Source organism: Carassius carassius, chromosome 29 (assembly GCF_963082965.1).
Source record: "Carassius carassius chromosome 29, fCarCar2.1, whole genome shotgun sequence".
Taxonomy (NCBI): domain Eukaryota; kingdom Metazoa; phylum Chordata; class Actinopteri; order Cypriniformes; family Cyprinidae; genus Carassius; species Carassius carassius.
The window spans coordinates 22,275,322-22,302,373 of NC_081783.1; the positions used below are offsets into that span (position 1 = coordinate 22,275,322).

The 27,052-nt window shown below is 41.0% G+C and overlaps 6 protein-coding genes across 9 annotated transcripts; all 6 read right to left on the bottom strand.

The window, feature by feature from the left end:
- On the bottom strand, positions 1-27,052 carry LOC132109899 (protocadherin alpha-C2-like). Of its 4 annotated transcripts, none has more exons than XR_009424568.1 (3): positions 3,580-6,431; positions 1,819-1,940; positions 1-623 (listed from the first exon to the last, which is right to left on the bottom strand). XR_009424568.1 is itself a non-coding variant. In XM_059516348.1 (3 exons), the coding sequence occupies exons 1-2, from the start codon at positions 26,876-26,878 to the stop codon at positions 1,929-1,931; spliced, it is 2,403 nt and encodes an 800-aa protein (XP_059372331.1). In that variant the 5' UTR covers positions 26,879-27,052; the 3' UTR covers positions 1-623; positions 1,905-1,928. The 4 variants fall into 4 exon arrangements, 3 of the variants coding, with proteins under 3 accessions (XP_059372331.1, XP_059372330.1, XP_059372328.1); XM_059516348.1 differs by lacking the exon at positions 3,580-6,431 and adding an exon at positions 24,488-27,052 and having other exon boundaries at positions 1,905-1,940; XM_059516347.1 differs by having other exon boundaries at positions 1,905-1,940; positions 3,580-6,430.
- On the bottom strand, positions 9,585-12,437 carry LOC132109900 (protocadherin alpha-C2-like). Its single transcript, XM_059516349.1, has one exon. It carries the CDS (start codon positions 12,006-12,008, stop codon positions 9,585-9,587), a length of 2,424 nt encoding a protein of 807 aa, XP_059372332.1. The 5' UTR covers positions 12,009-12,437.
- Positions 12,516-15,087, bottom strand: LOC132109901 (protocadherin alpha-C2-like). The gene has a single exon (XM_059516350.1). The coding sequence runs from the start codon at positions 14,928-14,930 to the stop codon at positions 12,516-12,518; it is 2,415 nt and encodes an 804-aa protein (XP_059372333.1). The 5' UTR covers positions 14,931-15,087.
- Positions 15,428-17,997, bottom strand: LOC132109898 (protocadherin alpha-C2-like). The gene has a single exon (XM_059516344.1). It carries the CDS (start codon positions 17,879-17,881, stop codon positions 15,443-15,445), a length of 2,439 nt encoding a protein of 812 aa, XP_059372327.1. The 5' UTR covers positions 17,882-17,997; the 3' UTR covers positions 15,428-15,442.
- On the bottom strand, positions 18,295-20,901 carry LOC132109897 (protocadherin beta-16-like). The gene has a single exon (XM_059516343.1). It carries the CDS (start codon positions 20,884-20,886, stop codon positions 18,310-18,312), a length of 2,577 nt encoding a protein of 858 aa, XP_059372326.1. The 5' UTR covers positions 20,887-20,901; the 3' UTR covers positions 18,295-18,309.
- On the bottom strand, positions 21,655-24,178 carry LOC132109896 (protocadherin alpha-C2-like). The gene has a single exon (XM_059516342.1). It carries the CDS (start codon positions 24,079-24,081, stop codon positions 21,655-21,657), a length of 2,427 nt encoding a protein of 808 aa, XP_059372325.1. The 5' UTR covers positions 24,082-24,178.

Sequence of the window (27,052 nt, forward strand, 5' to 3'; positions counted from 1 at the left end):
TTAGTATCTACTGATTAAGATTTAGTTTTTTGTTTTTTTGCAATTCAGTGTCCACACAAATTCAGAATATTCTGTTAATAGTTTCTCTCCCCAATGTCTTTAACAGTCCCTAAATATAACGAAAATAACGTGTAACTCTAAGCATGCAAACACAAGCATACTGTTTTTGCAGAACAGTTTCTTTGATAAAGACATAAGCTGTGCTGTTTGAAGATATGCATATGTGTGTGTGTGTGTGTGTGTGTGTGTGTGTGTGTGTGTGTGTGTGTGTGTGTGTGTGTGTGTGTGTGTGTGTGTGTGTGTTTGTGTGTGTGTGTGTGTGTGTGTCCTCACAGATCCAGTCCAAGTCCAATCTTGAGCGGTCAGATTTAAGAGTATCTCTTAATATCAGAAGCAAAAGATCTTCGTCAATCCTCTGGTCAGTCCTGGGCAAACTTTCCGAACACTGATGTGAAGATGTAGAGATCGTTCAGGGTTGATTTCATCTCTGCAAGATGGTGCAGGGGAATATGATGGATACAGGTGGACAGACATGCAGGCTGATGGAATGTTTTCAATACTCTGCTCTGGCAATATGGTTGGGAGGATCCTCAGGTGGAACTGCTGCTGGTGGTGGTGGAAGCCTGTCAATGAGAAAGAGAAACTGGACGTAAGAGGCTAGACTTCAGATATTACTCACTTAGTGAGAGGCCAGAACCTGAACACATCTCATGCAACCAAGGCCTGTCACTTAAAGGCTTCAGGCAAAACAGAAGGTGGAACCTTGGTTTGATTGACAGGTGATGGGGGGTGGGTTGATCAATGAGAACCATGCTCAGATATCAGGTGAGAGTGGTTGGGGTGATGGAAGGGCAGCGAGCTGAAAACTGTGTGGTTGTAATTTGTCCAGTCAAATGTGTAATCCACCAGTCAATTCACCAACCGTTCAAACACACAAGTAGACAAACCATCCAACAAACAGGCTGAGGAGCTCATAATTTAGTAGATGAACAGACAGTACATATATCATTAATAACCAGATCATGCACTAGAGCCATATTTGCTAAAAAAATCTTCCTAATCAGTGTTTTAAGTAACATTATTCTGCCATTTACTAACCCATCTGTCATTTCAAAACTTTGACTTTTTCATATGTGAAACACAAAAAGAAAACAAATGTCATAGATGCTTATTTTCAGACTATGAAAGTGAATGAAATCAGACACTGTAAAGAACATTTAAAGATAAGAATCACTTGGTTTTTAACAATTTGGGGGAGATTTGAAAGCCTCCATTCCTTGTCCATTGTAGAGAAAAAGAGCAGCAAGAAAATTTCCCCACGAAACAAAGAAAATCATCTGAGTTTGGAAAGACATGAGGGTGAGTAAATAATCAAGTTTTACTTCTGTATTAACTTTCTTTAACTGAATGCAATTTGGCAGGAAAAAGTTTCTATGAACAACACTTTCACCCCCAGCCACTGTCAATCAAACCACAGATAATCAGTCATTTTTAGCATTTCTGCTGGTCACAGGTGTCTATAAAAGGTGGGGTTTATAATCCTGAATAACATAGTTTGCTAATTGAGATCCACAAGTAGGAAAATAATAAATAAAGACCCCAAAGTTTAAATTTAGCAGCCTGTACATCTAAAAGCTCAGAAGATCAAGTGAAATGTCAAACTGAGTGTTGATGTTGACCAGTTGAACCATTTATCTGCATCTAAACTGAACAAAACTGATTTGAATTCAGTTGTATAAATTGGCTCCTTGGCTCCTCCTACAACAGGACAAGGCAAACTCCACTGACAAAAAACAACAACCACAAAGAGAAACACACAGTCACATATATTTCAGTAAAGGTCAATGGGCCCTGGGACCAGGCGCTCCAGAAATCGAGAGAATGGTGTAGTCAGGACTGCATACCTCCAGCGGGAAAGGGGACCTCGTTCATTTTGAGTACTTTAAAACGGAAACAAAAACAGAGACATACATTTCAATATTTAGCTTTCAGCACAATCATTTTCATGAATTTCCTAAATCTCACTGAACACATTTCTGTCAACAAAACCACAATTCACATTGATCTTTACTTATTAATAGCATTCTAAGCTTTTATTTTTTTATCTACAGTTCATTAAAAAATCAAATCAAGAAAAGAAAAGAAAGATCAAATATTCTGTTGTCCTCATTTTAAAAATTGTTGTCTGAGACAGGGACTCCAGGTAACCTGTGACACAATGTGAAAAAATGTTAATGCATAACAAATGAAGCAAAACAATTCACTAAGCAGCACTAAGAATGAGAGAATGAGAGGAGAGACAGATTAAAATACATTATTTACATGAAAAAAGGCTGCACAAAAAAAGGGAAAAGTTAAAGACTCTCTCATTTTGTCTTTCTATGACTTACCTGTCCGTCAGGTAACAAAAAGAACAAGTTAAACAAATGCAAAAGAAAATAAAAAAAATCATGATCATACAAATAAATAAAGCTAAATAAATAGCAAGTGCCTAATCAAATTCAAGTGTATCATGTTCAGTAAATTAAACAATATTTATCCATTCACTACATTTACGGAAAATAAATCAAAACGAAAATAAAAAGTTATACGTTGCTTGAACTCACACAACAAGTGTTACTGCAAGGGATTTATGTCAATGCTAAGAAACACAGTGGACCCAAATGTTTTTGGATACTTAAGCCACAAAACTTAACAAAGGGTTGTTTTAAGGGTCAAAATGCACAAAGTTTCCTGTAAGGGGAACGTGTGTGTGTGTGTGTGTGTGTGTGTGTGTGTGTGTGTGTGTGTGTGTGTGTGTGTGTGTGTGTGTGTGTGTGAAAGAAACCTTGGAACATGAGAGACAAAGAGATTTTAGCACAAATTTATCACAACATGGTCTTATGAACATCAGAACTGCACGTGAACTAGCAACAGCAGGTCAGAAAAGTAGGTCAACGAGTTCTGAGAGAGAAGCAACACATCACGCAACATGCTTGCACAAATTTACATTTCATACACGCACAGGCAATCTCTTTCACTGTGGCAGCTGGCTCAGCTGGAGGGAAGCTGGGAGTATATGTACAACAGGTAAGATATATGGGGCTATACAATTGTAGATTTAGATCAAGCACAGCAAAAAGACACAAACACTTTAAAGAAGGCAATGTTCACTTCTGTAATTTTGTCTGAACAAATTTAAGCATAGGCCTATATATATAAAAGTGTATGTGAACTTTTAAGAAAAGAAAATTAATTGTAACTGACTGTAAAAACAAAAGAACAGTACTGGATTGAGTCCAGAAGAAAGCGGAAAGAGAAAGAGAGAAAAAAAAGCACATATACAAACTCTTAGAGTTCAAGGGAAATGTGCTAAGAACCACTGAAAAACACTCCCTTTTGAACTTTAGCATAACTTCACAAGACGGGAAAATATATAATATAAAATGTAAATGTTCACTTGAAAGGCACAAGATAAAGATAAGCATCTCAGAGAATAGTCTGGGCTTACAAAGTGTTTGGCTAAAAGCTGAAAAGTCAAACTGCATAGACTGTCGTATGGCTTAATTGAAGAACCAATTCACCTGTTGACAAGCCTACCTGTAGAGTAGAAGCAGCCGAGTCGCTGGTCTCGGTCAGTCCTGTGCTCCTTGGTAAACTGGACACGACATATCTTGCTCCCTTTGGCACAGGCTGTCTGACCACCAGCTTTCCTTTCCTGGTCTCTGCTAGAAATAAACTGTACCAGTAGGCATCGTTGGAGACCAGAGTGGAATCCGCGATGGTCGAGTTTCTCTCGCTGATCACACTGTTCCTGCACGGAGGAGCCGCTTTGCTGGGCTTCGTTTTCTGACACTTCAGCACGATGGTGACCAATATAGTGATGAGTAAAAGAAATGAAACGGAGCCCAGTCCGATCACCAGATACAGGTTTAAATCGGAGAAGATGTCATATCCCAAAGGCACCTCAGTCATGTCAGCATAGGTTTTAAGGGCGGTCTCCACCGTGGACAGTTTGATGGTGACTGTAGCAGAGAGCGCGGGCTCTCCGTTGTCCTTGGCGATCACAACCAGCTGCTGGTGGCGCGAGTCTCTGTAACTGAACATTCTCATGGTCCGGATCTCTCCGTTATATTGATCCAAGCTGAATAATGTGGCGTCAGTGTTGTGGAGAAACTGGTACGTGATTCGAGAGTTGTGCACTGAATCAGAGTCTATGGCGATGACTTTGGCTATCAGAGTCCCTTTATCGGTGGATCTCGGGATTTTTTCCTCCACCACCGAGCCGTGCGCGCGCCATGGAGACACTATAAGTGGCGTGTTGTCGTTCTGATCCATGATAATAATGTGAACGGTCACGTTACTGCTGAGCGGAGGAACACCAGAGTCTCTGGCCTCGATGTGGAAAAGAAACTCCTTCTCTATCTCATAGTCAAACGTCTTTAGCGCGTAAAGATTGCCGTTCTCTGGGTTAATGGAAAACAGCATGGACATGGAGGTGTTCACTATTTCCTTCTCTATGATAAAGTAAACTAGATACTGATTTTCATGGAGATCTGGGTCTATAGCAGTTAAAGAGCTCAGTAAAGCTCCAGGCGCGTTATTCTCCATAACAGGTATCGTGTAAAAGGTCTGCGGGAACTGAGGAACATTGTCGTTAATGTCCAGCAGCTCTAAAGTTATAGTTTCATTATCAGATAACGGCAGGTTGCCCCTGTCAGTCACGGTAATAGTGATGTCATATTCTGGAACCTTTTCACGGTCTAACGGTTCTGAAACTAATAATTCATAATAATTATCAGACGATTCTTTGAGCGCAAAAGGTAAATCATCAGAAATATGAATATCTATCTGTCCATTTTCTCCTGAGTCTTTATCACTCACACTAACAACTGCAATTACTGTATTTACAGCTATATCCTCTTTAACAGGACTTGTGAATGATTTTATAGAAATTTCAGGATGGTTATCATTCATATCTGTGACTAAAATCTTTACTTTACATTTCCCAGAGAGACTATTAGCTCCTTTATCTGTTGCTATAATTTCCATATCATAGATCCGGAAATCCTCATAATTAATCATCTCCTTTACTCTGATTTCACCACTGTCAGGCTTTAATTCAAATGTTGTCTGTGTTTTCTCAGATGTATACAGACTAAAAGAATATGTGATATCTGAATTGGACCCTTCATCTCTATCTGTAGCGTTTAATTTCACGACAAGGCTTCCAATTGGTGCGTTTTCTGTTAGATGTATTGTATAACTGTCTTTATCGAATTGTGGGGCGTTGTCATTAGTGTCCAGAACGCGCACAATAATACTAGCAGTGCCAGAGCGCGCGGGGACTCCTCCATCCACAGCAGTGAGTATCAGATTATGAACGGCCTGCTCCTCGCGATCTAAAGCTTTTTTCAATATTAAATCAGCAAATTTTGAACCATCCCTCCCTGTCTGTATTTCAATATCAAAGTTTGCACTCTCACTCAAATGATAACTTTTAATAGAATTTGAACCAATATCAGGGTCAACTGCATTACTTAGAGAAAACCTCTCGCCAACAGCAGTAGATTCAGAGACGTCCAAATTAATCGTATCCCTACGGAAGTAAGGCGCATTGTCGTTAATGTCCATTATTTCCAATTCAATGTTAAATATACGAACAGGGTTCTCAAGAATGACTTCCATTTTTAAATAACAAACTGTTTTTGATGTGCAAAGATACTCTCTGTCAATGCGCTCCAAAATAAACAGATCTCCGCTTTCTTTGTTCACATCCAGGTATTTCTTACTTGCAAGGATATCTAACCTGATTTTTCGTCTTCCTAACGTTTGCACATCGATTCCTAGATCTGCAGCCAAATTCGCAACCACAGAGCCTACCTCCATCTCCTCCGGAATAGAATAATGGGTGACAGATGACGCCGTGTAAACCAGTGCCGAGAGCAGAAGTAATGTTGCGACGTACTTCACTGTAGGCTGCGCATCCATTTTGTCTGCTCAGCTTTGTCGTCTTTGCGAGCCCAAAAAACACCTGTCCTTAACAATGATGATCGCAAATGCAATGCATTCAGCAGATTCCAATATTGGCTTAGTATCAGCCTGCCTTCTACAGAAGTGTCACAGTGTAAGTCAATGCAGAAAGCCAGCAGAGAAGCACTCGTATCCCCACACGCTTTTCCAAAGACTCGCTGGTGAGCATGAACTGTCATGGCGACTACAAAATAAATAAATAAATTTAAATCCTCGTTTTTGTTGGGGCACAGCGACCCGTTGCGTATGTTTTGAAGAATTACCACAAATATATAAAATAAATTCAAAATAACATTCGTAACAAATTTTCATGATCAGAGCGGAAATGTGTCAATTAAAGAAATGAGAACACAATCGAAATGCAATAACAGATCACTACGTTATTTTGAAAAATAAATACTGAACTTAAAATTTTAATGTAGGCTATTTTTATGAAATTTAATTTACCTGTAGAGTAGAAGCAGCTGAGTCGCTGGTCTCGGTCAGTCCTGTGCTCCTCGGTAAACTGGACACGACATATCTCGCTCCCTTTGGCACAGGCTGTCTGACCACCAGCTTTCCTTTCCTGGTCTCTGCTAGAAATAAACTGTACCAGTAGGCATCGTTGGAGACCAGAGTGGAATCCGCGATGGTCGAGTTCCTCTCGCTGATCACACTGTTCCTGCACGGAGGAGCCGCTTTGCTGGGCTTCGTTTTCTGACACTTCAGCACGATGGTGACCAATATAGTGATGAGTAAAAGAAATGAAACGGAGCCCAGTCCGATCACCAGATACAGGTTTAAATCGGAGAAGATGTCATATCCCAAAGGCACCTCAGTCATGTCAGCATAGGTTTTAAGGGCGGTCTCCACCGTGGACAGTTTGATGGTGACTGTAGCAGAGAGCGCGGGCTCTCCGTTGTCCTTGGCGATCACAACCAGCTGCTGGTGGCGCGAGTCTCTGTAACTGAACATTCTCATGGTCCGGATCTCTCCGTTATATTGATCCAAGCTGAATAATGTGGCGTCAGTGTTGTGGAGAAACTGGTACGTGATTCGAGAGTTGTGCACTGAATCAGAGTCTATGGCGATGACTTTGGCTATCAGAGTCCCTTTATCGGTGGATCTCGGGATCTTTTCCTCCACCATCGAGCCGTGCGCGCGCCATGGAGACACTATAAGCGGCGTGTTGTCGTTCTGATCCATGATAATAATGTGAACGGTCACGTTACTGCTGAGCGGAGGAACACCAGAGTCTCTGGCCTCGATGTGGAAAAGAAACTCCTTCTCTATCTCATAGTCAAACGTCTTTAGCGCGTAAAGATTGCCGTTCTCTGGGTTAATGGAGAACAGTATGGACATGGAGGTGTTCACTATTTCCTTCTCTATGATAAAGTAAACTAGATACTGATTTTCATGGAGATCTGGGTCTATAGCAGTTAAAGAGCTCAGTAAAGCTCCAGGCGCATTATTCTCCATAACAGGTATCGTGTAAAAGGTCTGCGGGAACTGAGGAACATTGTCGTTAATGTCCAGCAGCTCTAAAGTTATAGTTTCATTATCAGATAACGGCGGGTTGCCCCTGTCAGTCACGGTAATAGTGATGTCATATTCTGGAACCTTTTCACGGTCTAACGGTTCTGAAACTAATAATTCATAATAATTATCAGACGATTCTTTGAGCGCAAAAGGTAAATCATCAGAAATATGAATATCTATCTGTCCATTTTCTCCTGAGTCTTTATCACTCACACTAACAACTGCAATTACTGTATTTACAGCTATATCCTCTTTCACTGGACTTGAGAATGATTTTATAGAAATTTCAGGATGGTTATCATTCATATCTGTGACTAAAATATTTACTTTACATTTTCCATAAAGACTATTGGCTCCTTTATCTGTTGCTATAATTTCCATATCATAGATCCGGAAATCCTCGTAATTAATCATTTCTTTTACTCTGATTTCTCCATTGTCAGGATTCAGACTGAATGTTTGCTGTGTTTTTTCTGAAGTATACAAACTAAAGGAGTAAAATATATCAGAATTCATTCCTTCATCTATATCAGTCGCGTTTAATTTCACGACAAGGCTTCCAATTGCTGCGTTTTCTGTTAGGTTTATAGTATAACTGTCTTTATCGAATTGTGGGGCGTTGTCATTAGTGTCCAGAACGCGCACAATAATACTAGCAGTGCCAGAGCGCGCGGGGACTCCTCCATCCACAGCAGTGAGTATCAGATTATGTGAAGCTTGTTTTTCTCTGTCTAATGACTTTTTCAGTATTAAATCAGCAAACTTAGATCCGTCTCGTCCTGTCTGAATCTCAATACTAAAATGGTCGCTTTCACTGAGATAGTATGTCTTTACGGAATTTGAACCTGTATCAGGATCCACAGCATTAGTGAGGGAAAATCTCTCTCCTATTGCTGTTGCCTCTGAAATATCTAAATGCATTGTGTCTCGTCGGAAACGTGGCGCATTATCATTTATGTCCATTATTTCAAGTTCAATATTAAACATTCGAATAGGATTCTCTAGTGTGGCATCCACTTTCAGCAGACAAGTCGTGACCGATTTAATTGGGCATAAATTCTCTCTATCAATCCTTTCTAAAATGTACAGCTCCCCAGTATCTTTGTTTACGTCAAGATATTTTTTATTTGCGACGACATCCAAACGTACTTTACGTTTACTAAGGCTTTTCAAATCCAGTCCCAAATCAGACACCAAATTTGCAACCACAGTCCCTTCGTCCATCTCCTCTGGAATTGTGTAGTGAGTAACGGCAGATGCTGTCTGAAATACAGCCGCAAGGAATACAAAGATCGAGACGTACCTTAACCAAAGCCTTGCTTTCGGTTCCATTGTTTTGATTTCCTTATGTTGCACACAGAAAGAAGGTCCAAAGAGTTCCAAAACGTGGATTTGTTTCAAGAAAATAATTCGCGCAATGACATGCAAGAAAATACAATTGGACCATTAAATGAAAGTCCGAATAGTACAGCCAGAAAGAAAGACTGCAGTGTTGCCCACAAATGAAAATCAGCTATGGCGACGACGACGACAGCAGTATGTCTAGAAAAGTATTTTCTTGGTGTACAGCGACTCTGTGCGCGCAGGAGCGAGGAGTGCAGTGTAGAGAGACAATGGAAATGTGTAACATTAGAAAAGTGTTTTAAAATATTTCACGTTGGTTAAGGTATGAATCAAAAACGTTAAAATAAAATGAAAGAAAAATCAGAATACCTATAATAAAGCATTTTGTATATGCAAACGAAATGACAAGTTCAACTCGGCTAATTTACAAAACAGTGTGCCAATATGAATGGTTTATGCCACAGGTAATTAACGCAAGCAACAAGTCTCCCAACTGAACGCGACAAAAGTTTAGAGTTTAAATGCAGCTGAATTTTCTCTGAACAATAAATAACTGCATTGGAATGCGTTAATCTGAAGCATAATATTACTTATCTCCTGAGAGAATTTATTGACAAATACAAGCAAAGTTGAACCTAGAATAATATTTACTTTAATAGGAAAATAAAAGATCAATACATTTGTTTCGACTTTGTTATTTTTATTATTCACTAAATGGCAGTGCTTACCTGTAGAGTAGAAGCAGCTGAGTCGCTGGTCTCGGTCAGTCCTGTGCTCCTCGGTAAACTGGACACGACATATCTCGCTCCCTTTGGCACAGGCTGTCTGACCACCAGCTTTCCTTTCCTGGTCTCTGCTAGAAATAAACTGTACCAGTAGGCATCGTTGGAGACCAGAGTGGAATCCGCGATGGTCGAGTTCCTCTCGCTGATCACACTGTTCCTGCACGGAGGAGCCGCTTTGCTGGGCTTCGTTTTCTGACACTTCAGCACGATGGTGACCAATATAGTGATGAGTAAAAGAAATGAAACGGAGCCCAGTCCGATCACCAGATACAGGTTTAAATCGGAGAAGATGTCATATCCTAAAGGCACCTCAGTCATGTCAGCAAAGGTTTTAAGGGCGGTCTCCACCGTGGACAGTTTGATGGTGACTGTAGCAGAGAGCGCGGGCTCTCCGTTGTCCTTGGCGATCACAACCAGCTGCTGGTGGCGCGAGTCTCTGTAACTGAACATTCTCATGGTCCGGATCTCTCCGTTATATTGATCCAAGCTGAATAATGTGGCGTCAGTGTTGTGGAGAAACTGGTACGTGATTCGAGAGTTGTGCACTGAATCAGAGTCTATGGCGATGACTTTGGCTATCAGAGTCCCTTTATCGGTGGATCTCGGGATCTTTTCCTCCACCACCGAGCCGTGCGCGCGCCATGGAGACACTATAAGCGGCGTGTTGTCGTTCTGATCCATGATAATAATGTGAACGGTCACGTTACTGCTGAGCGGAGGAACACCAGAGTCTCTGGCCTCGATGTGGAAGAGAAACTCTTTCTCTATCTCATAGTCAAACGTCTTTAGCGCGTAAAGATTGCCGTTCTCTGGGTTAATGGAAAACAGCATGGACATGGAAGTGTTCACTATTTCCTTCTCTATGATAAAGTAAACTAGATACTGATTTTCATGGAGATCTGGGTCTATAGCAGTTAAAGAGCTCAGTAAAGCTCCAGGCGCGTTATTCTCCATAACAGGTATCGTGTAGAAGGTCTGCGGGAACTGAGGAACATTGTCGTTAATGTCCAGCAGCTCTAAAGTTATAGTTTCATTATCAGATAACGGCGGGTTGCCCCTGTCAGTCACGGTAATAGTGATGTCATATTCTGGAACCTTTTCACGGTCTAACGGTTCTGAAACTAATAATTCATAATAATTATCAGACGATTCTTTGAGCGCAAAAGGTAAATCATCAGAAATATGAATATCTATCTGTCCATTTTCTCCTGAGTCTTTATCACTCACACTAACAACTGCAATTACTGTATTTACAGCTATATCCTCTTTCACTGGACTTGTGAATGATTTCAGAGAAATTTCAGGATGATTGTCATTCATATCTGTGACTAAAATATTTACTTTACATTTTCCATAAAGACTATTAGCTCCTTTATCTGTTGCTATAATTTCCATATCATAGATCCGAAAATCCTCATAATTAATCATCTCTTTTACTCTGATTTCACCACTGTTAAGATTCAGACTGAATGCCTGTTGTGTTTTCTCTGATGTATACAAACTATATGAGTAAATTATATCTGAATTGGACCCTTCATCTCTATCTGTCGCGTTTAATTTCACAACAAGGCTTCCAATCGGTGCGTTTTCTGTTAGATTTATAGTATAACTGTCTTTATCGAATTGTGGGGCGTTGTCATTAGTGTCCAGAACGCGCACAATAATACTAGCAGTGCCAGAGCGCGCGGGGACTCCTCCATCCACAGCAGTGAGTATCAGATTATGTGAAGCTTGTTTTTCTCTGTCTAAAGGCTTTTTCAGAATTAAATCAGCAAATTTTGACCCATCCCTTCCTGTTTGTATTTCAATGTCAAAATATTCGCTCTCACTCAAATAATACGTTTTGATCGAATTTGGTCCAATATCAGGATCCACCGCATTACTGAGCGAGAATCTCTCCCCCGCTGCTGTAGATTCTGATATGTCCAAACGGATCGTATCCCTCCAAAATTTGGGAGCGTTATCATTGATATCTATAATTTCAATTTCAATATTAAACATTCGAACAGGATTCTCGAGTATCACTTCCATTTTGATAAAACACGTTGTCGCTGTTTTAACACTGCAGAGATACTCTCTGTCCATCTTTTCTAAAATAAAGAGCTCTCCTGTTTGTTTGTTGACATCCAGATATTTTTTACTAGATCTAATATCGAGTCGCATTTGTCTGCTGCTGAGTGTTTTCACATCCAGTCCCAAATCGGATGCCAAATTAGCGACAACAGAGCCTTCCTCCATTTCTTCTGGGATGGAATAGTGTGTAACAGCGGACGCTGTGTCCAAAATAGCGGAGAAAAGCAGAAGGAACGTTACATACCTCCACAACTGTGACTTTACGCGTCCCTCCATTCTGCAACATTTAAGATATTTCTATTCCTGGAGATCATGAAATTGGTTGAGAAACGAATACCACACAGAGCGAAGCTCTTGTCATGGCGCGCTCTTTGTGCGCTTTCCCCGTATGGAAATATGTCAGGGGGAATTTGATTATGAACAAAAGCGTTTTCTTAGAGAACAGCGACGCTCAGTGAGTTTAATCTGAACATAATAAGAAAGAAACAGCCTTTCTTACAATACGTTTGTTTTTCGCGCTATTTTAATGTTATAATTATTTTTTCTGTTTTAATGGACGCAAAGACAATATGCTATAATTGATATAGAGCCTCAAAATATATGACAAAAATACTGATATTAAGAAATAAAATAAAAATAAAACTATTAAATTATAAAAGGAAAAAAGGTATCTTGTATGTTCTCAGTCAGATAAACTGCAGCATGAGCCACGTCTAATTTAACATCCTGAAAATAAATTGTGCGTGAACCGTCATGAAAATCTCTCTTAGATTATTGAGTGGATTATTTTACCTGTAGAGTAGAAGCAGCTGAGTCGCTGGTCTCGGTCAGTCCTGTGCTCCTTGGTAAACTGGACACGACATATCTCGCTCCCTTTGGCACAGGCTGTCTGACCACCAGCTTTCCTTTCCTGGTCTCTGCTAGAAATAAACTGTACCAGTAGGCATCGTTGGAGACCAGAGTGGAATCCGCGATGGTCGAGTTCCTCTCGCTGATCACACTGTTCCTGCACGGAGGAGCCGCTTTGCTGGGCTTCGTTTTCTGACACTTCAGCACGATGGTGACCAATATAGTGATGAGTAAAAGAAATGAAACGGAGCCCAGTCCGATCACCAGATACAGGTTTAAATCGGAGAAGATGTCATATCCTAAAGGCACCTCAGTCATGTCAGCATAGGTTTTAAGGGCGGTCTCCACCGTGGACAGTTTGATGGTGACTGTAGCAGAGAGCGCGGGCTCTCCGTTGTCCTTGGCGATCACAACCAGCTGCTGGTGGCGCGAGTCTCTGTAACTGAACATTCTCATGGTCCGGATCTCTCCGTTATATTGATCCAAGCTGAATAATGTGGCGTCAGTGTTGTGGAGAAACTGGTACGTGATTCGAGAGTTGTGCACTGAATCAGAGTCTATGGCGATGACTTTGGCTATCAGAGTCCCTTTATCGGTGGATCTCGGGATCTTTTCCTCCACCACCGAGCCGTGCGCGCGCCATGGAGACACTATAAGCGGCGTGTTGTCGTTCTGATCCATGATAATAATGTGAACGGTCACGTTACTGCTGAGCGGAGGAACACCAGAGTCTCTGGCCTCGATGTGGAAAAGAAACTCCTTCTCTATCTCATAGTCAAACGTCTTTAGCGCGTAAAGATTGCCGTTCTCTGGGTTAATGGAGAACAGTATGGACATGGAGGTGTTCACTATTTCCTTCTCTATGATAAAGTAAACTAGATACTGATTTTCATGGAGATCTGGGTCTATAGCAGTTAAAGAGCTCAGTAAAGCTCCAGGCGCATTATTCTCCATAACAGGTATCGTGTAAAAGGTCTGCGGGAACTGAGGAACATTGTCGTTAATGTCCAGCAGCTCTAAAGTTATAGTTTCATTATCAGATAACGGCGGGTTGCCCCTGTCAGTCACGGTAATAGTGATGTCATATTCTGGAACCTTTTCACGGTCTAACGGTTCTGAAACTAATAATTCATAATAATTATCAGACGATTCTTTGAGCGCAAAAGGTAAATCATCAGAAATATGAATATCTATCTGTCCATTTTCTCCTGAGTCTTTATCACTCACACTAACAACTGCAATTACTGTATTTACAGCTATACCCTCTTTTACTGGACTTGAGAAAGATTTTATAGAAATTTCAGGATGATTGTCATTCATATCCGTGACTATAATCTTAACTTTACACTTTCCAGAGAGACTATTAGATCCTTTATCTGTTGCTATAATTTCCATATCATAGATCCTGAAATCCTCATAATTAATCGTCTCTTTCACTCTGATATCACCACTGTCAGGATTCAGACTGAATGTCTGCTGCGTTTTCTCTGAAGTGTATAAACTATATGAATAATGTATTTCCGAATTTGAGCCCTCGTCTTTATCTGTCGCGTTTAATTTCACGACAAGGCTTCCAGTTGGCGCGTTTTCTGTTAGATTTACAGTATAACTGTCTTTATCAAATTGAGGGGCGTTGTCATTAGTGTCCAGAACGCGCACAATAATACTAGCAGTGCCAGAGCGCGCGGGTACTCCTCCATCCACAGCAGTGAGTATCAGATTGTGAACTGTTTGCTCCTCACGGTCCAAAGCTTTCGTCAAAATTAAATCAGCAAATTTCGATCCATCTCTTCCTGTCTGTATTTCGATGCTGAAATGAGTACTATCACTTAAGTAATATGATTTCACAGAATTGCTTCCGATATCTGGATCAAAAGCATTGTTCAAAGAAAACCTCTCCCCAGCTGAAGTAGACTCTGATATATCCAAGTGCATTGTGTCTCTCCTAAAATGTGGTGCATTATCATTGATATCAATTATTTCTATTTCGATATTAAACATTCGAATTGGGTTTTCTATTGTAGCATCTAGCTTCAAAAAGCAGGTTAATTTGGAAGTGCAGATGTGTTCTCTGTCTATCTTCTGTACGACATACAGCTCTCCGGTTTCTTTGTTAATGTCAAGATATTTTTTAGATGCGATCGTGTCCAAACGCATCTTCCGTCTGTTTAACGTTTTAACATCCAATCCGAGATCAGCTGCCAGATTTGCAACCACGGATCCTTCCCCCATTTCCTCAGGTATAGAATAGTGAGTTACTGTAGACACATGCTTTAAGGATTCGGAGAGAATAAGACACATCCAAACGTACCTTAAAATCTGGTTCGGGGCTCTCACAAAGGAATCCATAGCTTGTGAGCTCGGTGTAGACCTACTATTCCGGGTTCAAAACGTAACCTTTCTTTAAAACTGACTTAGCACTGTAAAGTAAATAGAAATAGAAATAAGTGTTCAACCTTAAAAGAAAGAACGGATTGTATAGCAATCGATGTCTGCAGCGTTGTCTGCACAATAAACAGTCATGGCGACGATGGGTGTTATATATTGTAGTCAGATATGTTTTAAAGGTGAACAGCGACTCTCTGCGCACAAAGGAGAGGGATGCACATTAATGCGCACAGGAACGAATTGCATCCACGAAGAAAGAATAATCTATATTTTAAAAGTGTTTTAAAATGAACTGAACATTACTTTAAAAATAAAATACGTTTTAAAAACGCAATCATTGCTCTCTGTTCTTTCCTGTAAAAGCAACATTTGAAGATAACCACAACTCCAAATGTTTAATTAAAAATATAAGTTAGAATTAGAAAATGTTTAGAAGTGCCGCAACAATAAGAAAGGGTTAAATAATATGACAATTAACTGAAGAAGAAAAATATATCTGAGCCTACCTGTAGAGTAGAAGCAGCCGAGTCGCTGGTCTCGGTCAGTCCTGTGCTCCTCGGTAAACTGGACACGACATATCTCGCTCCCTTTGGCACAGGCTGTCTGACCACCAGCTTTCCTTTCCTGGTCTCTGCTAGAAATAAACTGTACCAGTAGGCATCGTTGGAGACCAGAGTGGAATCCGCGATGGTCGAGTTCCTCTCGCTGATCACACTGTTCCTGCACGGAGGAGCCGCTTTGCTGGGCTTCGTTTTCTGACACTTCAGCACGATGGTGACCAATATAGTGATGAGTAAAAGAAATGAAACGGAGCCCAGTCCGATCACCAGATACAGGTTTAAATCGGAGAAGATGTCATATCCCAAAGGCACCTCAGTCATGTCAGCATAGGTTTTAAGGGCGGTCTCCACCGTGGACAGTTTGATTGTGACTGTAGCAGAGAGCGCGGGCTCTCCGTTGTCCTTGGCGATCACAACCAGCTGCTGGTGGCGCGAGTCTCTGTAACTGAACATTCTCATGGTCCGGATCTCTCCGTTATATTGATCCAAGCTGAATAATGTGGCGTCAGTGTTGTGGAGAAACTGGTACGTGATTCGAGAGTTGTGCACTGAATCAGAGTCTAAGGCGATGACTTTGGCTATCAGAGTCCCTTTATCGGTGGATCTCGGGATCTTTTCCTCCACCACCGAGCCGTGCGCGCGCCATGGAGACACTATAAGCGGCGTGTTGTCGTTCTGATCCATGATAATAATGTGAACGGTCACGTTACTGCTGAGCGGAGGAACACCAGAGTCTCTGGCCTCGATGTGGAAAAGAAACTCCTTCTCTATCTCATAGTCAAACGTCTTTAGCGCGTAAAGATTGCCGTTCTCTGGGTTAATGGAGAACAGTATGGACATGGAGGTGTTCACTATTTCCTTCTCTATGATAAAGTAAACTAGATACTGATTTTCATGGAGATCTGGGTCTATAGCAGTTAAAGAGCTCAGTAAAGCTCCAGGCGCGTTATTCTCCATAACAGGTATCGTGTAAAAGGTCTGCGGGAACTGAGGAACATTGTCGTTAATGTCCAGCAGCTCTAAAGTTATAGTTTCATTATCAGATAACGGCGGGTTGCCCCTGTCAGTCACGGTAATAGTGATGTCATATTCTGGAACATTTTCACGGTCTAACGGTTCTGAAACTAATAATTCATAATAATTATCAGACGATTCTTTGAGCGCAAAAGGTAAATCGTCAGAAATATGAATATCTATCTGTCCATTTTCTCCTGAGTCTTTATCACTCACACTAACAACTGCAATTACTGAATTTACAGCTATATCCTCTTTTACTGGACTTGAGAATGATTTTATAGAAATTTCAGGATGATTGTCATTCATATCTGTGATTAAAATTTTAACTTTACACTTTTCATTGAGACTATTAGATCCTTTATCTGTTGCTATAATTTCCATATCATAGACTCTGAAATCTTCATAATTAACAATTTCTTTTACTCTAATTTCTCCATTGTGAGGATTTAGACTGAATGTCTGTTGTGTTTTCTCTGAAGTATACAAACTATAAGAGTAAAATAAATCTGAATTTGAGCCCTCGTCTTTATCTGTCGCATTTATTTTGAATACAAGGCTTCCAGTTGGTGAGTTTTCTGTTAGATTTATTGTATAACTGTTTTTATCGAATTGAGGGGCGTTGTCATTAGTGTCCAGAACGCGCACAATAATACTAGCAGTGCCAGAGCGCGCGGGGACTCCTCCATCCACAGCAGTGAGTATCAGATTATGTGAAGCCTGTTCTTCTCTATCCAAAGCCTTTGTAAGAATCAAATCAGTGAATTTTGATCCATCCCGCCCGGTCTGAATCTCGATTGAAAAATGATCGCTTTCACTGAGATAATACGTTTTAATCGAATTAACACCGATATCAGGATCAACTGCATTGTTTAAGGAGAATCTTTCTCCCACAGGCGTTGACTCCGAAATGTCCAAATGCATTGTGTCCCTTCTAAAATATGGAGCATTGTCGTTAATATCAAGAATTTCCAACTCAATATTAAACATTCTCACAGGGTTTTCGATCGTGGCATCCAGTTTAAGAACACACGCTGCTGCTGCCTTTGTTGTGCATATGTGCTCGCGGTCGATTCTCTCCACAATAAACAGCTCTCCCGTTTCTTTATTAATATCCAGATATTTTTTATTTGCGATAGTGTCGAGACGAATCTTGCGTCTACTTAATGTTTCAGCATCTAATCCCAGATCACTTGCAAAATTAGCCACTATAAAGCCCACGTCCAATTCTTCAGGTATAGAATAATGAGTAACAGAAGATGATGTTTTCAGCACAGAGATTAAAATGATGGCGAACACGTACCTTTTCAATGGCTTGCTTTTCATTCTTGATTCCATTTTTTTTTTCTCTCATTTAATATTCCAACGAAACGTAAAGCAAATAGCATTGGGGTTACAAATATACCCTTCTGATTTCCAGGGAGTAGAATAAGCCTTTTTGTGGTGTTCGTGAAAGAAAAGAGCATACAGCTTACAGCCAACAAAGCACATACGTCACCAGCATTGGCTGTGATGAAAGATAAACGAAGAGGAGTAGTTTCCATGGAGAACAGCGACGCTGTGCGTATTGGTTTCCGTGGTACATGAAGGAGTTTTAGTACTAAAACATAACCACTATATATATGTAAACAGTATATAAAATAAAATCTGTGTCATGAGAAGCTAAACGACTAGAGATTGTAAATCTTATCATAGCATTGTCAAAATGTAATATTCACTGTAATTCAGATAAGATAAACTGGCCAGATAAATTATATTATTTCTACTTAGATATTTTCTATTGGTAGCATAAACATTTTGTAAAGGCAAATGCACAAAAATATACAACACAGCAACATCAACCAGAATATCCAGTTTAAAATTTTAGCTGTATCATGAAAAGTGAATATACAGCGCATACTACAGTAACCTTTAAAAAGTAAAACTATATTTACCTGTAGAGTAGAAGCAGCAGAGTCGCTGGTCTCGGTCAGTCCTGTGCTCCTCGGTAAACTGGACACGACATATCTCGCTCCCTTTGGCACAGGCTGTCTGACCACCAGCTTTCCTTTCCTGGTCTCTGCTAGAAATAAACTGTACCAGTAGGCATCGTTGGAGACCAGAGTGGAATCCGCGATGGTCGAGTTCCTCTCGCTGATCACACTGTTCCTGCACGGAGGAGCCGCTTTGCTGGGCTTCGTTTTCTGACACTTCAGCACGATGGTGACCAATATAGTGATGAGTAAAAGAAATGAAACGGAGCCCAGTCCGATCACCAGATACAGGTTTAAATCGGAGAAGATGTCATATCCCAAAGGCACCTCAGTCATGTCAGCAAAGGTTTTAAGGGCGGTCTCCACCGTGGACAGTTTGATGGTGACTGTAGCAGAGAGCGCGGGCTCTCCGTTGTCCTTGGCGATCACAACCAGCTGCTGGTGGCGCGAGTCTCTGTAACTGAACATTCTCATGGTCCGGATCTCTCCGTTATATTGATCCAAGCTGAATAATGTGGCGTCAGTGTTGTGGAGAAACTGGTACGTGATTCGAGAGTTGTGCACTGAATCAGAGTCTATGGCGATGACTTTGGCTATCAGAGTCCCTTTATCGGTGGATCTCGGGATCTTTTCCTCCACCACCGAGCCGTGCGCGCGCCATGGAGACACTATAAGCGGCGTGTTGTCGTTCTGATCCATGATAATAATGTGAACGGTCACGTTACTGCTGAGCGGAGGAACACCAGAGTCTCTGGCCTCGATGTGGAAAAGAAACTCCTTCTCTATCTCATAGTCAAACGTCTTTAGCGCGTAAAGATTGCCGTTCTCTGGGTTAATGGAAAACAGCATGGACATGGAGGTGTTCACTATTTCCTTCTCTATGATAAAGTAAACTAGATACTGATTTTCATGGAGATCTGGGTCTATAGCAGTTAAAGAGCTCAGTAAAGCTCCAGGCGCGTTATTCTCCATAACAGGTATCGTGTAAAAGGTCTGCGGGAACTGAGGAACATTGTCGTTAATGTCCAGCAGCTCTAAAGTTATAGTTTCATTATCAGATAACGGCGGGTTGCCCCTGTCAGTCACGGTAATAGTGATGTCATATTCTGGAACCTTTTCACGGTCTAACGGTTCTGAAACTAATAATTCATAATAATTATCAGACGATTCTTTGAGCGCAAAAGGTAAATCATCAGAAATATGAATATCCACCTGCCCATTTTCTCCTGAGTCTTTATCACTCACACTAACAACTGCAATTACTGAATTTACAGCTATATCCTCTTTCACTGGACTCTGAAATGACTTAATCGAAATTTTTGGGTGATTGTCATTGACGTCAGTAATTATAATGGCTAATTTACATTGACCGGATAATGGATGAGTTCCTTTATCTGATGCTATAACCTCCATATCGTAAATTCTAAAGTCTTCATAATTAACCATCTCCTTCACTCTAATTTCACCACTATCAGGATTTAAACTTAAAGCTTTCTGTGTCTTCTCTGATGTATACAGACTAAATGAATACACAAGATCGGCATTAGAACCCTCATCTAGATCTGTTGCATTTAATTTAACAACCAGGCTGCCTATGGGTGAGTTTTCAGTTAAATTGATGGTGTAGCTCTCCTGATCAAATTTAGGGGCGTTGTCGTTTGCATCCAACACCCGAACGATGATACTGGCCGTACCTGAACGAGGAGGGACTCCGCCATCCACTGCTGTCAGTATCAGATTATGAACTGCTTGGGTTTCACGATCTAGAGCCTTTTTTAAAATTAAGTCCGCAAATTTGGAACCGTCCCTCCCAGAGTGAATTTCAATATCAAAGTGCTCGTTCTGGCTCAGATAATATGTTTTAACCGAATTGGAACCGACATCAGAATCCACTGCATTACTGACAGAAAATCGCTCTTCAGCTGGTGTAGATTCAGTGATATCTAAATTGATTGTGTCTCGTCGAAATTGAGGGTTATTGTCATTGATATCTGTTATTTCTAGTTCTATGTAAAATATTCGTACAGGATTCTCCACAATAACCTCCAGTTTTAGAAAGCAAGTCGTACTCGTTTTGAGAGGACACAGATGTTCACGATCAATCTTTTCTAGTATGTACAGCTCGCCTCTGTCTTTGTTTATTGCGAGGTATTTCTTATTAGCAATAACATCTAATCGTACGTTTCGTTTAATCAAAGTCTGTTCATCAAGTCCCAAATCAGTGGCTAAATTTGCCACGACAGATCCAACTTCCATCTCCTCTGGAATAGAATAGTGAGTAACAGCCAGAGCCGACTGAAGAAACACCGATACAAGAAAAGACAGCGCCACATACCTTCTCCATGACCGGGTGTTCAAATCAGAATCCATTGTCTGATCAAATGCTTATGACGCAAGATCGAAGCAGTTCATGTAGCAACAAAGAATGGGATCTGGCTCCGAAAATGAGTTGCAGAAAAAAAAACTATTAGTTAAGGGATAAAATATAAAAAAGGTTCCTCGATGTAAAATGCAATATTTTGTCTAAAGCCAGTCAGACGCAGAAAACAAGGCTTCGTTGCAAAATGGTCAACTGTGACAGTGACGTTGAAATTGCACTTGCAGTGATGTACAATTTGTGAGACTACAGCGCCACTTGGTGCAGACACACTGAGGTGCCTTGAAAATTGTACACAGGTTATGTTAAAATATTAACCGATGTCATGAAAGTGCGTATACATAGTACGCCGAAAAAGAAAAAAAAACTCGTGGTATTGATTCGCAAAAAAAACGGACTTTGGCGTGTATATGCTACGAAATTGTCAGGTTTATGGTTGTGAGGTAGATGCGTAGCCTATCATATGTAGGCGAAACCTGTGAATCAAATGCACGCCAACATTTCTCCCATCATATTCACGATAAAAAACTGTGTAGCCAAACGCGTGCGTATAATATACATGCCAAAGTCCATTTTTGCTTATCAATACCACGAATTTTCGTTTTTTATTTGGCGTAGTTTATACATGAGACTGCGCTATGTATTATTTAATGTTTTTTATATAGCCTAAAAAATAAAAGTGCAATTATTAAAACACGCTTTCCGCAGAATGTGTGCTTCATAAGTCATAATACATGTGCAAAAAATAATCAAAATGTAGACTATAAACGTGATCTCACCTGTAGAGTAGAAGCAGCCGAGTCGCTGGTTTCGGTCAGTCCTGTGCTCCTCGGTAAACTGGACACGACATATCTCGCTCCCTTTGGCACAGGCTGTCTGACCACCAGCTTTCCTTTCCTGGTCTCTGCTAGAAATAAACTGTACCAGTAGGCATCGTTGGAGACCAGAGTGGAATCCGCGATGGTCGAGTTCCTCTCGCTGATCACACTGTTCCTGCACGGAGGAGCCGCTTTGCTGGGCTTCGTTTTCTGACACTTCAGCACGATGGTGACCAATATAGTGATGAGTAAAAGAAATGAAACGGAGCCCAGTCCGATCACCAGATACAGGTTTAAATCGGAGAAGATGTCATATCCTAAAGGCACCTCAGTCATGTCAGCATAGGTTTTAAGGGCGGTCTCCACCGTGGACAGTTTGATGGTGACTGTAGCAGAGAGCGCGGGCTCTCCGTTGTCCTTGGCGATCACAACCAGCTGCTGGTGGCGCGAGTCTCTGTAACTGAACATTCTCATGGTCCGGATCTCTCCGTTATATTGATCCAAGCTGAATAATGTGGCGTCAGTGTTGTGGAGAAACTGGTACGTGATTCGAGAGTTGTGCACTGAATCAGAGTCTATGGCGATGACTTTGGCTATCAGAGTCCCTTTATCGGTGGATCTCGGGATCTTTTCCTCCACCACCGAGCCGTGCGCGCGCCATGGAGACACTATAAGCGGCGTGTTGTCGTTCTGATCCATGATAATAATGTGAACGGTCACGTTACTGCTGAGCGGAGGAACACCAGAGTCTCTGGCCTCGATGTGGAAAAGAAACTCCTTCTCTATCTCATAGTCAAACGTCTTTAGCGCGTAAAGATTGCCGTTCTCTGGGTTAATGGAGAACAGCATGGACATGGAGGTGTTCACTATTTCCTTCTCTATGATAAAGTAAACTAGATACTGATTTTCATGGAGATCTGGGTCTATAGCAGTTAAAGAGCTCAGTAAAGCTCCAGGCGCGTTATTCTCCATAACAGGTATCGTGTAAAAGGTCTGCGGGAACTGAGGAACATTGTCGTTAATGTCCAGCAGCTCTAAAGTTATAGTTTCATTATCAGATAACGGCGGGTTGCCCCTGTCAGTCACGGTAATAGTGATGTCATATTCTGGAACCTTTTCACGGTCTAACGGTTCTGAAACTAATAATTCATAATAATTATCAGACGATTCTTTGAGTGCAAAAGGTAAATCATCAGAAATATGAATATCTATCTGTCCATTTTCTCCTGAGTCTTTATCACTCACACTAACAACTGCAATTACTGTATTTACAGCTATATCCTCTTTTACTGGGCCAGTAAATGATTTGATGGAAATTTCCGGATGATTATCATTCATGTCTGTGATTAAAATAGTTAGTTTACATTTTCCAGAGAGACTATTAGATCCTTTATCAGTTGCTATTATCTCCATATCATAGATCTTAAAATCTTCATAATTAATCATCTCTTTAACTCGAATTTCACCAGTTTCTGAATTCAAACTGAACGTCTCTTGCGTTTTCTCGGAGGTATATAAACTGAATTTGTATGTTATTTCGGAATTTGACCCTTCATCCAAATCTGTTGCATTTAACCTAACAACAAGGCTTCCTACTGGATAATTTTCATTTAAATGTACAGTATAGCTGTCTTTATCGAACTGTGGGGCGTTGTCATTAGTGTCTAGCACTTGGACAATAATATTAGCTGTCCCAGAGCGCGAAGGCACCCCGCCATCTACAGCAGTAAGTATCAGATTATGAACTGCTTGTTCTTCGCGATCTAATGCTTTTTTCAGTACTAAATCGGCTAGTTTAGATCCATCTCGGCCAGACTGTATTTCGATAGTAAAATGATCACTTTCGCTAAGATCGTAAGTCTTAATTGAATTAGATCCAATGTCTGAGTCCACTGCATTGTTCAGTGAGAAACGCTCTCCGGCCGGGGTCGATTCAGAAATGTCTAAATGCATGACATCTCGTCGAAAGTGGGGTGCATTGTCGTTGATATCTAATATTTCTAGTTCAATATTGAACATCCTGATTGGATTTTCGATTGTAGCGTCGAGCTTAAGAAAACAAGAATTTGTAGTTTTGGATGGGCAGAGATATTCTCTGTCAATCCTTTCGACGATAAAAACCTCTCCTGTTTCTTTATTTACATCCAGATATTTTTTATTTGCTATCACATCTAGGCGCATCCTGCGTTTCGTCAGACTCTGTATATCCAAACCAAGATCAGTGGCTATATTTGCAACAACAGATCCTACCTCCATTTCCTCTGGAATAGAGTAGTGAGTAACGCCAAATGCTGGGTTTAATAAGTCAAAAATAATCAGAAATAACAAAACGTACCTTCTCCTTTTCTGTGCGTTCACACACGGTTGCATTTTTTTACTTAAAATACAAGTCGAATATAATCCAAACAAGCAATGGAAACTGACAATGAAATACGCGGAAGAACAAAGAGACGTGCAAAGAGAGGATCACTCTACCAGCTGCAGACTGTGACGTTACATTATGGTGACCAATAAGTATTTTCCATCGTGTGTATTGCTAGACAACAGCGACACTTTGTGTATGTTATAAAAACAATCACATTTAATCTTGAGCTATAGCTCATCTGAATTAGATTATAACAAAGAGTGAATACTGAACATATTATTCGTGGGAATCAAATATGTTGAACATTATTCATTTGATTTGCACCTTGATTTAAAAAGCATATAAAACAAAATAGTATGTATAATGAGATTTTCATTAATAGTTTTAGTACAGTTTAATAGTTGTTCTTACCTGTAGTGTAGAAGCAGCTGAGTCGCTGGTCTCGGTCAGTCCTGTGCTCCTCGGTAAACTGGACACGACATATCTCGCTCCCTTTGGCACAGGCTGTCTGACCACCAGCTTTCCTTTCCTGGTCTCTGCTAGAAATAAACTGTACCAGTAGGCATCGTTGGAGACCAGAGTGGAATCCGCGATGGTCGAGTTTCTCTCGCTGATCACACTGTTCCTGCACGGAGGAGCCGCTTTGCTGGGCTTCGTTTTCTGACACTTCAGCACGATGGTGACCAATATAGTGATGAGTAAAAGAAATGAAACGGAGCCCAGTCCGATCACCAGATACAGGTTTAAATCGGAGAAGATGTCATATCCTAAAGGCACCTCAGTCATGTCAGCATAGGTTTTAAGGGCGGTCTCCACCGTGGACAGTTTGACGGTGACTGTAGCAGAGAGCGCGGGCTCTCCGTTGTCCTTGGCGATCACAACCAGCTGCTGGTGGCGCGAGTCTCTGTAACTGAACATTCTCATGGTCCGGATCTCTCCGTTATATTGATCCAAGCTGAATAATGTGGCGTCAGTGTTGTGGAGAAACTGGTACGTGATTCGAGAGTTGTGCACTGAATCAGAGTCTATGGCGATGACTTTGGCTATCAGAGTCCCTTTATCGGTGGATCTCGGGATCTTTTCCTCCACCACCGAGCCGTGCGCGCGCCATGGAGACACTATAAGCGGCGTGTTGTCGTTCTGATCCATGATAATAATGTGAACGGTCACGTTACTGCTGAGCGGAGGAACACCAGAGTCTCTGGCCTCGATGTGGAAAAGAAACTCCTTCTCTATCTCATAGTCAAACGTCTTTAGCGCGTAAAGATTGCCGTTCTCTGGGTTAATGGAGAACAGCATGGACATGGAGGTGTTCACTATTTCCTTCTCTATGATAAAGTAAACTAGATACTGATTTTCATGGAGATCTGGGTCTATAGCAGTTAAAGAGCTCAGTAAAGCTCCAGGCGCGTTATTCTCCATAACAGGTATCGTGTAGAAGGTCTGCGGGAACCGCGGTGCGTTATCATTGACATCTAGCAAGTGGACCGTTATAGTTTCATTATCAGATAAGGGAGGATTCCCTTTATCCGTCACAACCAACATGATCTCATATTCTGGTACAACTTCACGATCTAACGGTTCTGACACCAATAACTCATAGAGGTAGTCAGATGTTTGGTTTAAAATAAATGGTAAGGATTTGTTCATTGTCAGATTGACCTTACCGTTATCTCCCGTGTCTCTGTCACTAACACCCACCAGAGCTATAACAGAGCCGACTGGGATGTTTTCATCCACGGTATTCTTTAGAGATTTTATGGTTATCTCGGGATAGTTATCGTTCATATCCTTAACATACACAGTCACTCTGCATTGACCGGAGAGTTGAACGGGGCCATTGTCTTTAGCCTCAAGAAACATCTCAAATATTTTCATATCTTCATAATCAATGGTGCCCTTAACTGCAATTTCGCCAGTTTTTGAATTCAGCGAGAACATCTCCTGCGTTTTCTCAGAAGTATAAAGTGTAAATGAATATGTAAGGTCAGCGTTTGGGCCTTCATCAGCATCAGTAGCGTTTAATTTAACAACAACAGTGCCGGCTGGAGAATTTTCGCTCATATTCAGAGAATAAACTGTCTGATCAAACTGAGGGGCGTTGTCATTTGTATCTTGGACGCGCACAATAATACTAGCTGTGCCGGAGCGCGCAGGGACTCCGCCATCGATGGCAGTGAGTATCAGATTATGAACAGCCATCTCTTCCCTATCTAAAGCCTTCATAAGAACCAAATCGACATATTTTGTACCGTCACTACCAGAATGTATATCAACAGTGAAATGTTCACTTTCACTTAATTTATAGGTATTGACTGTATTGGCACCAACGTCTGGATCAAAGGCATTGGGCAAAGAAAATCTTTCCCCCGGTGTTGCGGACTCTGAGATATCCAATTCAATCTTATCTCGCCGGAAATGAGGAGCATTATCGTTAATGTCTGTAATGCCCAATTCAATATTGAAAATACGCAATGGGCTTTCGATTATTAGGTCTAATTTTAGAAAACATGTGGTGGTTTTCGTAGGACACAGAGTTTCCCTATCAATATTATTAACAATAAATAGCTCGCCAGTTCTTTTATTAATATCAAGATATTTGTTGTTATGGAAAATATCAAGTTTTACCTCTCGCTGTGCTAGTCCACTAACATCCAGCCCTAAATCAGCGGCTAGATTTGCAACGACGGACCCGCGCTCCATCTCCTCCGGTATGGAATAACGCGTGACAGACAAAGCCGTCTCCCATGTTGCCCAAAGTACAAAGAACAACGGAACCCACCGTCCAACGGTGTTCATCATCAATTCCAGCAGAAGACACAAAATTACTATGTCTATTATCAGTCAGATGGAGTTACTGCTCGTGTTGCTCCTTAAAATGTCCCTTGTTCAGTCTGCCTTTTAAAAATATCCTTGTAACGATTTAAAAACGCTCCTGATGAAAAAGATGCTGTTCTCAGGACCACCGTGTTTCTG